This window comes from Diceros bicornis, chromosome 15 (assembly GCF_020826845.1).
Source record: "Diceros bicornis minor isolate mBicDic1 chromosome 15, mDicBic1.mat.cur, whole genome shotgun sequence".
Classification (NCBI taxonomy): Eukaryota; Metazoa; Chordata; class Mammalia; order Perissodactyla; family Rhinocerotidae; genus Diceros; species Diceros bicornis.
The window spans coordinates 28,690,947-28,704,553 of NC_080754.1; the positions used below are offsets into that span (position 1 = coordinate 28,690,947).

General features: G+C 53.9%; 1 protein-coding gene across 1 annotated transcript; it reads left to right on the plus strand.

Annotated features, from left to right (window-relative positions):
• Positions 1–1,844: 1,844 nt before the first annotated feature.
• On the plus strand, positions 1,845–10,718 carry LOC131414547 (palmitoyltransferase ZDHHC19-like). The gene is made up of 8 exons (XM_058555557.1): positions 1,845–2,004; positions 2,348–2,469; positions 3,003–3,142; positions 3,569–3,741; positions 4,135–4,240; positions 9,649–9,734; positions 10,077–10,281; positions 10,685–10,718. Exons 1-8 carry the CDS (start codon positions 1,859–1,861, stop codon positions 10,700–10,702), a joined length of 996 nt encoding a protein of 331 aa, XP_058411540.1. The 5' UTR covers positions 1,845–1,858; the 3' UTR covers positions 10,703–10,718.
• The last annotated feature ends 2,889 nt before the right edge of the window (positions 10,719–13,607 follow it).

The following is a 13,607-nucleotide window of genomic DNA, read 5'->3' on the forward strand; positions in this document are numbered from 1 at the left end:
TGTTTAGAATTGTCTATGGTGATAACATGTCTCAAAACAGCAAAAAAGCATGTACGTGAATAGACCCCGTTCAGATGACTCACTTAGGTTTTCGCTGAGATAATGACTGTCTACCACTGGGTGGAATAGGCAGAAAGCAAATAAGGACTTTTTACTGTATCGTGTTGACAACAGACTGTTATTCAAAGGTCATTTCTCTTGCAGGCTACAAATTCTTTCTCTCTGTTATACATATACCTTTAAAAGTTTTTAATATCTCTCTGTATGTAGGTATTTTAAATGTGCATAGAAATATAGAGTTATACAAAATTCTGACAAATGAAAATTCTAAAGCTTTAAACTTTAGTTTTTAAAATATAATTTTATCAAGCAAATTATAAGACAATATTCTTCTACATGGATTTCAACCTCTTAATTTGAACATCAGGAAGAAACATAACATTTCTATAGACAAGAAACTAAAAGTAACAATCACTGTGAGTTGATGAGGGACTTGTGCTGTCTTCTTTTTGTTCTGAGGAAGATTCACACTGAGCTGACATCCGTTGCCAATCTGCCTCTTTTTTTTTGATTGAGGAAGATTAGCCCTGGGCGAAGAACTGTGTCATTCTTCCTCTCTTTTGCATGTGGGTCGACACCACAGTCAGGCTGACAGGCGGTGTAGGTCTGTGCACGGCATCCGAACCCGCAAAACCTGGGCCGACGAAGCAGAGCACATCGAACTTAACCACTACGCCACAGGTCCATCCCCTGCTCTCTGTTTTCAATCAAATTAACTTTCTCAGAATGTTCTAGTTCAATTACTCCCATTCACTATCAGCCGAAGCTTTTAAAGCAAAGCAGGAACCTTGGAAATACATATTTGGCCCATGTCCACGAGTAATACAATCACTGTTGAAATTGAAGTGACCTCCAAAATGGCCACTACACTTCAACATGCAGGAGCTCTGAAAATGAGTGCGGTGGCTGCCTGTCGGCCAAGACTCCCCAGTCGGTCGGTGGTAGATGCTCTGAGGCTCATTGGTGGCCCCTGGGTCCCAGTTGGGGGAATCTTCCAAACACAGAGGGGTTCAGACACTCAGTGACTAAAACGAATGACAACTGTCAGCTGCACGTAAGAGAGAAACCAGTTATTTTCTCAAATAATACGCAGCTCAGGGGGAAGGAGTCAAGGCTGGGGCAGTGACTCAACAAGGTCCTCACATGTTGTCTGTGTAGCTTGTTGAGGGGCTGGCTAACGGGTCAAAGGGGCCCCCCGGGCCAGCACATCTAGGTTCAAGACAGGAAGAAGGAACAGAGCTGTGCCACCTGTGTCCTTTCTCCCTTTATCAGGAAGGCAAAAGCTGTTCTAGAAACCCTGACCACACATCCACTTGTATCTCATCGACCAGAATTGTGTCATGAAAAGCCTGGAAAGAGGAAGCCTGCGAAATTATTTTGCTGCCCCCTCCCCCAAAGTATAATTTTAGAAGAGTCCAAAGGAAAAACTGCAGACAGATGAGCAATGAGCACTGTTGGCTTCTATTGGCACTTTGCCTGAGAGGGAGATTGGAATCACCTCCTTCTCCCCATGTGTTTGTGTAATCTCATGTGGTGTGCAAGCCAAGCTCACAGGGGCAGGACCTCTCAGTCCCCAGCACGGGTGGGGGTGGGGTGGTTGCTGTGGGAAGTGACAGTCACAGGCTGCAGAGCCCCTAGTCCACATTCTCCTCATCCTCTGTGATGTCACACTGGGACTTCTTGCCTTCCACCCTGGGCTGAGGCTTCTGAGCTCACTATGGCCTCAGCGTTCGCTGGGAACATAGGGCTCTCGGAGCCAGTATCAGGGAGGGAGCCTGTGGGCACCAGAGGTCCGGCCATGCGGCTCTGGGAGGATGGCATGCCCCTCACGAAGGGGCGCCATCCCCCGCCTCAGGTCCCAATTCCCTGGCTCGTCCCGAGCCTGCTCGCTGCCTTCAGTGGAGTCCTGCTGGTCGCTGTCAGTGGACTCTTCTTTGGTTTCCCGTGAGTCTCCCACACAAGCCGGCAGGTTTCTTACAGAGTCAGAAAGGAAGACAGATCATGAGAGTCCGGACAGGGGAAGTGCAGAAGAGGCGTCAGGGAAGGGAGGATATTCTAGGCAGTGGGAACCAATGTGCAAAGGCACAGAGGCATAGAGTGCTTGGTGCCTTTGGGAGCTGTTGGTGGCTAGGAGTATTGGGTGACATTTGGTGGAGCCTCTCTGGGTCTGTCACCGCCTTGGCTATTTAGAGCAGGTTTGAGGTCTGTGAGTCCGGACCAGGTGGAGTGAGTCCCGCGCGGAGCTTTGGGACTCCAGGATCAGCGCTGAGTCCTGCTCTGGTCTCAGTTGCAGATGGCTGGCCCAGAATGGGGAGTGGGCCTTTCCTGTTGTCACAGGACCCCTCTTCGTCCTCACCTTCGGCATTCTCATGTTTCTAAACATCTCCGACCCTGGTATCTTGCACCAAGGTGAGCTCTCGGGCCCCTGGGAGAAGGAGGTAGCACCCTAAAGGGTCCTGCGTGCAGGGAAGATTCCTAAAGTGCTCCTCCCTTGTCCCCTCCTCGGGCCTCAAGACCCCGTCACCCCACATCCCCTTCACTTGGGCCCTGCTTCTGTTGCTTCATTTCCCAAGCCACCGAGATGCGGTACAACAGGATTCTGGAGGCTTTCCAGTTGCCTTGGAGGCAGGGCCAGGGCAGGCTGGGAAGAGAAGCCAGCTCTTGGCAACCACTCAGTTGTGTCTTCTTCCTTCCCACTGCACACACTCCTTACATCACTGACAGTTCCAAAGGCCTGCGTTCTCACAGAAGTCCTCTGGCTGGACGTCTACCTTCCCTTGGACTGCCAGCCTCTCTGAGTTTGGTCAGCTTCCTCAGTGCGGACTAGGATTCCCCTGCACACCTCCTTGCCTAGGCCAGTGATGCTGCGGGGCGGCCCTCACCCCGGCAGCAGCAGTGTGACGAAGGGCTCCTGCCGCTGCCCAATCCTCTTCCCATGCCAGGCTCCAACGAACAGGGCCCCAGGACGGTGCGTGTGGTTTGGGCGAAGCATATAGCCTTCCGCCTGCAGTGGTGCCCACAGTGCTGCTTCCACCGCCCGCCGCGGACCTACCACTGCCCCTGGTGCAACATCTGTGTGGAGGTGAGCGCCCCTCTCATCTGCCCCCTTCTGGCCCACACCCCCACCCGCTCTGCACCTGCCTGGGACCAGGAGGCCCACTTGCACAGGGGACCAGTAGCAGACCTCAAACCACTTCCGGGACTGCTAAGGCCAAGGGTGGCAGTAACTCCCAGCCACTCTTGGTCACTCATGCAGCTCACTGCCTCCCTGCCTGCACCTGTCCTGGGAGGCTGGCCCCTGCCGACCCAGGTGCTGACACGCCCAGGAGCATCGACATCTATGCTGAGCCTGGTCAAGCCAAGGGGAGGAAAGGCACCCCTGTCCTACCCCAGGGCTGGCTGACACTAGATGCCCAAGGGCCCCACGGCTGGCTGTAGGCCTGGCCCGGGGAGCTTGACCTGTCCTCTTCTGGTGTCCAGAACGCTGCCCCCTCTCCCTCTCGCTCAGGACTTCGACCACCACTGCAGGTGGGTGAACAATTGCATAGGTCACCGGAACTTGGGCTTGTTCATCCTGCTCCTCCTGTGCCTATGCTTGTACTTGGGCTCCATGCTTGTCACCTGCATGGTCTTCCTCCTGCGCACCACCCACCTGCCCTTCTCCATTGACAAGGTCATCGCGTATCCACCAGGCTGCAGGGTCCACTTGGCGAGCTGTGGGCAGGGCGAGGACAGCCGAAGGGCGGGGTCCCGGGGGCGGGCGAGTGGTGGGCGGGGTTAGAGAGAAACCCCTGGGGAGGACCAGTCTGGACCAGGGGAGGGTGGTAGGGTCCAGGCGATGGGTGGGGCTAGGAGGCACTGCGGTGCGTGGGCAATCTAGCGGGGTCTTGGATGGAGGACGCTGAGGGCGGCACGGAGACCAGGTCGGCAGGGTGGGGTGAGGTTTACCAGGGGTTGGTGGGTGGGGAGAGGATGGACTGGCTGGTCGTGCGCGGGTCTGTCAGGGCCGGAGTCGGGGTGAGGGTCCGGGCCCGGGAGGTCCATTGCGGGCGCAGCTCCTTAGCTCGTGGGCAGCATCGTCGTAGTGGTCCCCGCTGCCGGCTTCCTGGTGCCTCTCTTGGTGCTTCTGCTGATGAAGGCCAGGTCGGTGAGCACCGCCCAGCGCTCCTACGAGGACAAGGTACGCGGGTCTCCGGGGGCGCCACGAAAGCGGTCTCTGGGCGGTCACCTTGGGCCTTCAGGACCTCCACACTTTCCGCCCTTTCTCCCCCGCCCTGGTCCTCATGGCCTGACCTCCCTTGAAGGTGCCTCGTGAGGCCTTGAGGCCCAGATTCAGCTCAGATCTCACCTCCTCTAGGGGCTCGGTGCTCCCTCTCCCTCCCAGGTGCACTGCGTCGAGGGCCTAGTGAGTGCTAGGCTGCGCATCCGTTATTTTGAAGGCTGGGCATGGAGGTGAGGCAGGCCCCATCCTGCGCTCCTGTTGATAAGGCCCCTGAAGTCAGAGAATCTCCCGCCCTTCGCCCGTGCACATTGAGAAAGGGGCCTGCCCTGTGCTGTGCAGCGCAGCGCAGACTCAGAGGGAATGGAGAGTTCAGAGAGGACCGCGGTGTAGAGGGTTTGGGGGCAGAAGGCAGAGCGAAGGGCGTTGCAGGTGAGGGGCACAGCTTGCAAAAAGGCAGGGAAGCCAGAAAGTTTGTGGAATGTTGAGGATGCTGAGGGGACAGTTGTAATTGGAGCAGAAAGTGGATGGGAAATCAAGTGGACTGCTGGGCTCGGGCCAGATGGAAAAGGCACGAAAGTCAGCTGGAGCCTTCTCTTGGTGCGGTGGAAACCTGGAAGCCAGGACAGGTTTTGTTTTTTTTTTTTAACATGGAGTAAAATTCACCCATTTTTAGTGCCCAGTTATAGGAGTTTTGACAAATGCATACAGTCCTGCAACCACCTCCATAATTAAGATTTAGAACAGTTCCATCACCCCCCACAATTCTCTGAAGCCCCTTTCGTAGTGGGTTTCTCCCCATACTTGTTGCCCCTGGCAACCACTGATTTGTCTTCTATCCCTCTTGTCTTTCCTTGTCCAGAGTCTTGTGTGGATGAAATCATAGCCTTTTGAGTCTGGAGTCTTGCACTTAGCATAATGCGTTTGAGATTCCTCCACGTTGCTGCCCGTAGGAGTTCTTTCCTCCTTTCTCTTGCTGTGTACTATTCCCTCATATGGATGTACCACAGCTTACTTATCCATTTGCCAACGGAAGGATATTTGGGTTGTTTCTGGGTTTTGGTGATCATAAAGAAAGTGGCTATAAACATTCGTGTACAGGCATGGGAAGATAAGTTTTCATTTCTTTGAGTCAATTCTTAAGAGTGGCATTGCTGGGTTAGACAGTAACTGAATGTTTAACTTGATAAGAAAGTGCCAAATTGTCTTCCAAAATGGCTGTACCCTTTTGCATTCCCACAAGCAGTGCATGGGAAATCCAGTTGCTTCTGCATCCTCATTAACATTTGGCATTGTCACCTTTTTTTGTTTTCTGATTTTCCGTTGTAGCTAGTCTAAGAAACGTGTAGTGGTATCTCATTGTGGTTTGAATTTGCATCTTCCTAGTGACTAATGCTGTTGAGCATCCTTTCATGTTCTTATTTGCCATCTGTATATCTTTGATTAAATGTCTGTTCCAATCGTTTGCCCATTCAAAAAATTATGTTGTTTTCTTAGTATTAGATTTAAAGAGTTCTTTCTATCTGCTAGATTCAGCTACGTGTTTGCAGTCTTTTCCGAGCCTTTGGCCTTATTTTCTTGCCAGTGTTTGTCCAAGATCAGAAGTGTTCAATTTGGATCAAGAGCGTTTTCAGTTTTGTCTTCAATGGCTTGTGTTTTGGTGTTGTAATTAAGAAATCTTTGCCTAAACCGCGGTCACCAAGATTTTCTCCTATGTTTTCCTCTAGAAGCTTTATAGTTTTAGGTTTTCTCTTTAGGCCTCCTATTCATTTTGGGTTAAATTTTGGATATGAAGCAGGGTATGAGTCAAGACTTATAGTTTTGCGTGTGGGTTGTTCCAAGAGCATTTGTTGAAAAGACAGTCCTTTTTCTGTTGAGTTGTCTTTGCACATTCCTCAAAAATCAATTGACTATATAGATGTGGGTGTATTTCTGAACTGTCTCTTTTGTTGCCACTACCACACTGTCTTCACTGGTAGCTTTCTATGAAGTCTTGAAATGACACAATGTGACATCTCCAACTTTGTTCTTTTTTTCAGAGTTCTTGTGGCTATCCTAGTTCCTTTGATTTTCCATATAAATTAAGAATCAGCTTGTCAATTGCTAGAACTAAGTTTGCTGAGATTTTCACTTGGATTGCATTGACCTATAGACCGCTTTGGAAAATGGACCTTTTAACAGTATTGATGTTTTAATCCACGAAAATGGGATACCTCTCCATATTCAGGTCTTCTTTGATGTCTTTCCTTAGTGTTGTGTAGTTTTCAGCATATACAGCTTGCATACCTTGTGTTAGATGTTTTCTAAGTATTTCCTTGTTTTTTGTGCTCTTATAAATTTTTTGCAAAATTGAATTTACATTTGCTTATTATTGTTAGAAAATACAGTGGACTTTTGTATGTTTGTCTCGGATCTTGGAATTTTTCTGGATTGACTTATAAGTTCTAGTAGCCTTTTTGTTGATTCTACCTCAAAATTCATGTCATCTGTGAATAAGGACAGTTTCATTTCCCCCTTTCCAGCGTGTCTGGCTTTATTTCTTTTTCTTGTCTTCCTGCACTGTCTCGGCCCTCTGCTACAGTGGCAAGTGGAGTGGTAAAAGTGGAGATCCTTGCCGTGGGTTTCCTTCAGCAGGACAGGGACTTGAGTAAAGGCTTTTTTAGGAAGACTGTAGTGGGCCACAGTGATGAGGGAGGGGCTGGAGACACCGAGGCAGCTGAAGGGACAGAGGAGCCCTCTGTGCCCACCTCCTCCCATCCTTCCCATCACCACTCCATCGCTCCCCCCGTATTTGGTTCACAGCTCCCGTGTGACGCCTCTGCTCATCCCTTCCTCATCAGCCCCCTGTTGTCTGCATGCCTTCTCTCTCCATCCTCAGTCCATCATTTCAGCCTCTCTTGGGCAGCACTGTCCCTTCCCACATCCTATGGTTCTTCAGCCTCGGGTCGGGACCTAAGACCTGCGCCCCCTGCACTGCTCCGCATGGGGTTCTTCCAGTCCGGGGTCTCCACCCTTAAGAAGCCCGACTGGGGTCTGCACTCTGTGATTCACCAGGCAGGGCTCTTTCCCATCACCTGCAGATCCCATTTCAGGCATCCTTCACACACCTCCACTTCGTTCCCTTCCCGCCTGCATCCCCTGACCGCAGCTTCTGCTGGGGCCACTTGCTTAGTGGTTCATAGTAAGGGCTCTGGAGCCAGACCATGTAAATTCACTTGCCAGCTCCACAACATGCCAGCATGGAGATCTTAGGAGTACTGCTTGGCCACCTGGTGCCTCAGTTTCCCCATCTGTAAAAGGAGGCCGCATGGGTTAATATGTGTAAGACACATAGCACAATGGCTGGTACAAGTAAGTGTCCTAGACTTTGTTGTTGTTATTATTTCCGTTCCTTGGCATCATCATTGCCACGTCTTCATGTCTCTCTCATCTTACAAACAAAGCAAATCTCCGTTAACGTCACAGGCCTCCACTCCAACTGTCATACTCTCCCCTCGGCACAGCCGGAGTTTCTGACAGAGTTGGCTGTGCTCACTAGCATCGTTCTTCACCTTCCTCATCCCACTTCAGCCTCTGTCCTCACTGTCACGGTGATGCTGCGCTCTCCACGAGGCCACAGCCAGCAGGCAGTCCTCAGACTGATCTTTCCTGGCCGCACACAGCCCCATGTGGAACGGCACGCAGCTGCCATGACCCTGCCCCAGGCTCTCGGGGTCCCGCTCCCTCTGCTCACCTGGCTGATGCTCCTCGGCCTGCACCGTGGAGTCTTGCCCTAGGCTGCCTGCTCTTCTCGCTGATCCCCTCTCCCTGCTGCTCTGCCACCCCCAGCTGCCCTCTCCACCCTGAAAGTTACGACTGGCTTTGTTGTTCATGGTGTGTCCTCTGTCCCCAGCGCAGTGCCCGGAACATTGTTGAAACCTCAACATATTTATGAGCAAAGAGTGAACCTGCAGACAAAGGAATGCATGCGGCTTTGGGAGGAAGAGAAAGAAAGAGAGAGAGAGAGAGAGAGAGAGAGAAGCCTGATGCCATAAACCCTGGGGAAGAACCGAGAGAGCAGAGGCAGCAGGGAGTTGGGCAGGAGACGGGACAAGAAGACGCCCACTTTGCTCTGGGCCTGTGGAGAGTGAGGGCGTTGGAGACTCGCAATGGGAGCAGGAGACCCGGGTCTGGAGCCAGTGAGAGGGGACAGTGTGTGAAGCTGAGAGCTGCTGGCTTCCGTTCCCAGCTGAGAGGGGCCATGTGGGGGAGCACGGTGCTCTGCTGTATTAGTCAGTTCTTACAAATTCCTTCAACAGCTATCATTCCTTGAAGCACTGAATAATCAGCATTTTCCTATGCTCCATGTACATCTCATGAATGAAAATATATTTCTCTAAATTTGAAATTTTGAATGTAAATTTAATCAAAGTCTTTTAAGCTTTTAGTTTCCCTTAAATGCTTTAAACACCCTAAAGGACGCAGAACTCAAACTCTCACAATGGTTGCTGTTGGTTTTGGCCACAATGGGACATTCTGGAGCTGTCTTGACTTTTCCTCCCCCAGGGCTCAGCTGCCCTGCCTGGGGTCCTGGTTCATTTTGGTGGAGAATAGTGTTGAAGATCAACGTCTTTGTGACAGGGGCATGGGACACAGGAGAGCTGGTGGTGGGCAGATGTGCTCCTGGGCCCCTTTCGGTCGTGACCAGCACTTTGTAGCTAGGGCGCTTGAAGTCGGGGTGAGAGTCGGCCTGCGCTGGGGAGGAGGAGGGGATGAGGCTGGTGGGTGGAGGGCGGGGAGGACGAGAGCTGGGTCAAGTGTGTCCAGGAGAGGACTTGAACTTTCGTCTTGACCTTTACTGCACTAGGCGCTCAGGACTTTGAACCCCGATTTCCGGGGCCATGTGAGTTTGGGTAGGAAATATGATTGGGCCCGAAAGCACTGCCCTTCCAGATAGTGAAATTCAGTGAAGGCACAAGTTTGGAAGTAATGAGTGGTGGGAAAGCAGAGAAGTAGGGGGAGCGGGGTGTGGAGCCGTCTTTGGAGCAGCTTAATAGAACAAGGCAGATCTGAAAGCATATTTGGAAGGAGGCAGCAGGAGGATGTGTGTGGCCAAAGGAGACAGAGAGGGGGAGGATGCTGCCAAAGGGGGTACCAGGTGCTGCGGGATCCCTGAGGCGGCAGGAGTTGGGGGTGCGGGGCCAGGGGTCGCGTGGAGAGAGCTCCTCGGAAGTGGGTTGGGGGAGGCCTTGGCTGACCCTTGCGGCTTCCCCGCCCTTGGAGTCTTGCTGCAGCCCTGGGCTGAGCTGACCGGCTCAGGGAGGGCAGTGGGGGCGGCCTGCCCAGTCCTGCTGGATCTGAGCTCCTCTTCCCACCCTCGCCCCCTCCAGTACCAATACCTACATGGACACAACCCTTTCGACCTTGGCTGTGGCAAAAACTGGTATTGGACACTTTGTGCAGCGCTGGGACCCAAGTGAGTTGGCAAACCAGAGGCCTGAGTGGTGGCCCTGGGGCTGGTGGGGTGGGGTGAAGCTGGGTCATCTCGCCTGGCCCCTTAGCAGAGCTCCCAGGTCCTTCCGCTCATTCTTCCTATTGTTTTGGGATTTTCCCCAGGGCCTTGTGGGAGCATTTGGAGTCCCCACTTCCTTGCCTCTGTGGGTTCTTGCCCCAAGAAATGGTGTAGAGGGCATTGCAGCCTGGATGAGACAGGCCCCAGCTCCCCGTGGTGCCGAGCACTGGGCCTTGTCCTGCCTAAGATGAGGGGCACCAGGCAAGGAGGGTCACGACCACCTCCATCTGGCTTGTTGCTCCCCAGGTACATGGCCGAAGCTGTCGGGCTGCAGAGAGTGGTGGGGCCTGACTGGGTGCCCACGCGGAACCTGCACTTCCCGACGTGCCCCTCCATGCCCATTCCCGAAGCCCTCCCTGGGCTGGGGTCTGGCCGCCAGGTCCAACCTCTGGATCTGTACCAAGCAGGGCAGGATCCCCCAGGGAGTGGTGAGGCTGCAGCCCTCCAGGAGGTAAGGGGTGTGTGTGTGTTTGTGCCCACACATGCGCACGCGCCCGTCGTGTTGGGAAAGGGCATCTGAAGATTGTACAGGTTTAGGGAAAGCCCCCCTCCATGTTTCACTGGTGCTGAAGCTGGAACACTCCGAACTCGAGGGCGGCGGATCATAGGCCAGCGGAGCGTTGAAAGTAGAGTCACAGGCCTGCAGACTACATCAGGGGTCCCTGCAGAAACAAGGGGAAGAGACCACACCACTCACTTGCTCGTTGCCCTTGGGCCAGTCCTTTACCCTTTCTGGGCCTCAGTTTCCTTAGCCATGAATGAGGACTGAGACTAGGCCAGTGAGCAATAATTTGGGGAGGCGGATTCATTTATTTACGGGCAACTTTTAACCTGAAGCTCAATGTTTGAAACAGGTGGCAGTGGAGCTTTAGGACTGCTGCGGGGAAGGTAATTCACAAGCCCCGCCCACAGGGCCCCTGCAGTGATGTTCTGTGGGTCCTGCCCACTCCCTTGGCTCTGCCTAGGGGGGTGGCACCTTGGACAGTTTCTTGCTCCCGAGCTGGTGGGTCATGCGGTGTGAGGCCGGCACCTTTGGAGAGCTGACCTCCTCCACTCTGTGTTTAGATGCACGCCGGCCGGCCCAGTGTGGCCCCTGCTGCTCAGGCCCGAGAGGCGGCTCGATCTGCCTCTCACCCATTTGCACCCGGAGATGCCAGGAGACCCGGCACCTGAGCCTCACCTCCTGAGCCCCGCGTGGAGACTCTCTGAGCCCTATCCTTGCCCAGTCCCCTGGCGAGAGTGCCGAGACCCCTGAAAGCCCATTAAACACCCTTTGCCTGCCTCCTACAGCTGCCCTGCTGCACTGTGTGTTGGGATCAAGGGAGTGGGGCGGTGAGGGGGCCTCTGGGGGCTGAGACAAAGACCCGGGGTGGGGGCAGCCAGGGTTCAATACTGGCTGGCTCTGCGATCTAGTGCAAGACACTGAACATTTCTCTCACCCTTCAAACGGGGAAACCATAACAACCAAAGCGAGGACTGGAGATGATGGAAGAGAAAACCCAGCAGTGCCTGGATGTCGGCCTAGCCAAGTCCTGGCCTCTGCCCTGCGGCCACCCTGTCTGACTGCAGGGGGCGCGCGCTGCTTGGGAATTCGCCCAGCCTGGCCAGCTCCAGCCTGGCAGCACAGGAGGCTCCTGTGTGGGTTGTGGCTGGCCCTCAGGCTAGGAGTGTGCCCTCCTGCGGCCTCAAGACAGGGAAGTGGAGGAGTGGGGTGTGCCCCCTCACAGTCCACCCTGCATCATTCCTCCAAGTGGGTCTCACCTTGGTCACTCCCTCCTGTTGGGGAGTCAGATGCCGGTTCTAGTCCTGTGTCTGGCGGTGGGGGGGGGCGTGTCCTAGACTCTGGGAGCCAGCAGACCTCTGGGTAGGGGCAGAGAGGAGGAGGGAACCATGTCAAACGGTGAATCCTCCAGTGGGCAGTGAGTGAGGCTGAGAGTGGGAAATAATGGTCCATTCCTGGCAGGTCCTATGAGGATGAAATCAGGTGGTTCATGCAAACACCAGGTACACAGTAGGCACACAGTGTCTGCAGCCGGTATGATTCTGGTTATTTTCTCCTTCACACTGCTAACAGACCACCCTGTGTTCCTCCAAGGACCACCTTCTCATATTCCTGGGCCCCAGGCTCCGACTCCAAAACTCGGGGTTGGGGTGGGCTGCAATCTGAATCTGAATATTTGTAAAGTGCCCGGTGTGATGCTGCCACCCTGAAGTTTCCGAACTGCTGCTTTAGGAGGTGAGGATGGGCACCACCACACTGATTCCTGTCCCCCTGGTGTCCAGGGGAAACCAAGATATGGTGAGAGCGAGAGGGCAGGATGTGGCTGAAGGGCCAGATGAACAGCCCCGGGCCCGTGGACATTGTGTGCCTGTGTGTGCACGCCCGAGCTTGTGTGTTGGGGCAGGAGCTCATCGTTGGGGAGTGTCAGCCCAGACTGGGGAGGTAGGTGACCTCCGATGCAGGCCATGGCTCCGGTTCTCTAAACGAAGAGTCCCAGTGGAGGCTGCCCTTCCCTCTTCCTCCCACCCTGACTGTGGTGGTCTCAGGCCCCGCTGTGTCCAGGCCCAGCCTCACCCAGGGCTTGGCTCTGGCTCCCTGGGCTCCTGGCCAGCCTCGCTCAACCCTAGGAACTGCAGCTCTTTTGTGTTCCCTCTTCCGTGGTGCCAGGTCTCCCCAGTCCCAAGCTCCATTGGGGTGCAAGCTTGTTCTCAGCTCTCATCCTGCTCAACTCAGGGGTAACCGTGGGTCCTGGGGAGGGCTGCAGGATATTCGCTGACAGGCAGAAAGGCAGCCCAGTTTGGGCCTTGCTTTCACTGGCTCCAGTGGCCACCCTTACAATTCGTGGGGCCTGCATTTATGAGTCAAGCTGAAGAAACCTCATCTGTCTGCGAAGCCGGTAGTCCATGGTCGCATGGTCAGGGCAGGGGGGCATGAGGCCTTTTGAGCCCCGGAGCCCAGGTGTGCATCTGGCTCACAAATCTGTGTGGGTCTCCCGTCTGTGTGTGTTCAGAGGGCACAGCTCAGCCCAGGCTGCCCAACACTGAGGAGAGGCTCTCAGGCCCACTCCTAAATGGGAGTGCTAGGGGTGGTGTGGGCCTGGGCCTCATCGGAGGAGCATCCAGGAACGTGGGCCAAGGCCTGGAGGGGCATATGCCTGGAATGGGGTGAGTGTAGGAGTGGCGCCTGCTGGAGCCCCAGCTCTGCAGGAGGCTGGGAAGGCCAGGCCCCAGAGTCTGGGGAGGCCTAGTCCCACCCTGCCCTGCTGCCCGTCCCTCTGCCTCCCTGCCAGGATAAGAGCTGGGCGGCTGGTCATCAGGGTGGCACCTCTTGGGTCCCTGCCTCCGGCTATACTGGCCACTCACCCAGTCCCAGGCTGAGCCTGGTCATTGCTAATTAAATGAAAATTCATTTTTAAAGTAATGTTAAGTCATGGTCATTTTTGTCTGCCATTTATCTCCTCGCTCACAGCTTTCTAAACCCTTTCTTTTTTTATTATTCAGGTATGAGGGTCTTCTTGAGCATTTCTTTTAGGAGTGGGCGTCTTGTGGCGAGGAACTCCCTCAGCTTTTGTTTATCTGGGAAAGATTTTATTTCTCCATCATATCTGAGGGATATTTTCGCTCGGTAGATTATTGTTGGCTGAAAGTTTTTGCCTTTCAGATTTCTGAATGTATCGTTCTGCTCTTTCCTAGCCTGTAAGCCTTCTCCTGAGAAATCTGCTCAAAGCCTGCTAAGGGTTCCTTTGCAGATTCTTTTCTTCTGCCTTCCTGCCCTTC

Bases quoted from the DNA above. Each gene is read 5' to 3' on its own strand.
- LOC131414547 (XM_058555557.1), top strand. From the start codon at position 1,859: ATGCGGCTCTGGGAGGATGGCATGCCCCTCACGAAGGGGCGCCATCCC. The intron at 3,143-3,568 runs GTGAGCGCCCCT...CCTCTCGCTCAG, and splicing joins GGTGCAACATCTGTGTGGAG to GACTTCGACCACCACTGCAG. The intron at 4,241-9,648 runs GTACGCGGGTCT...CGCCCCCTCCAG, and splicing joins AGCGCTCCTACGAGGACAAG to TACCAATACCTACATGGACA.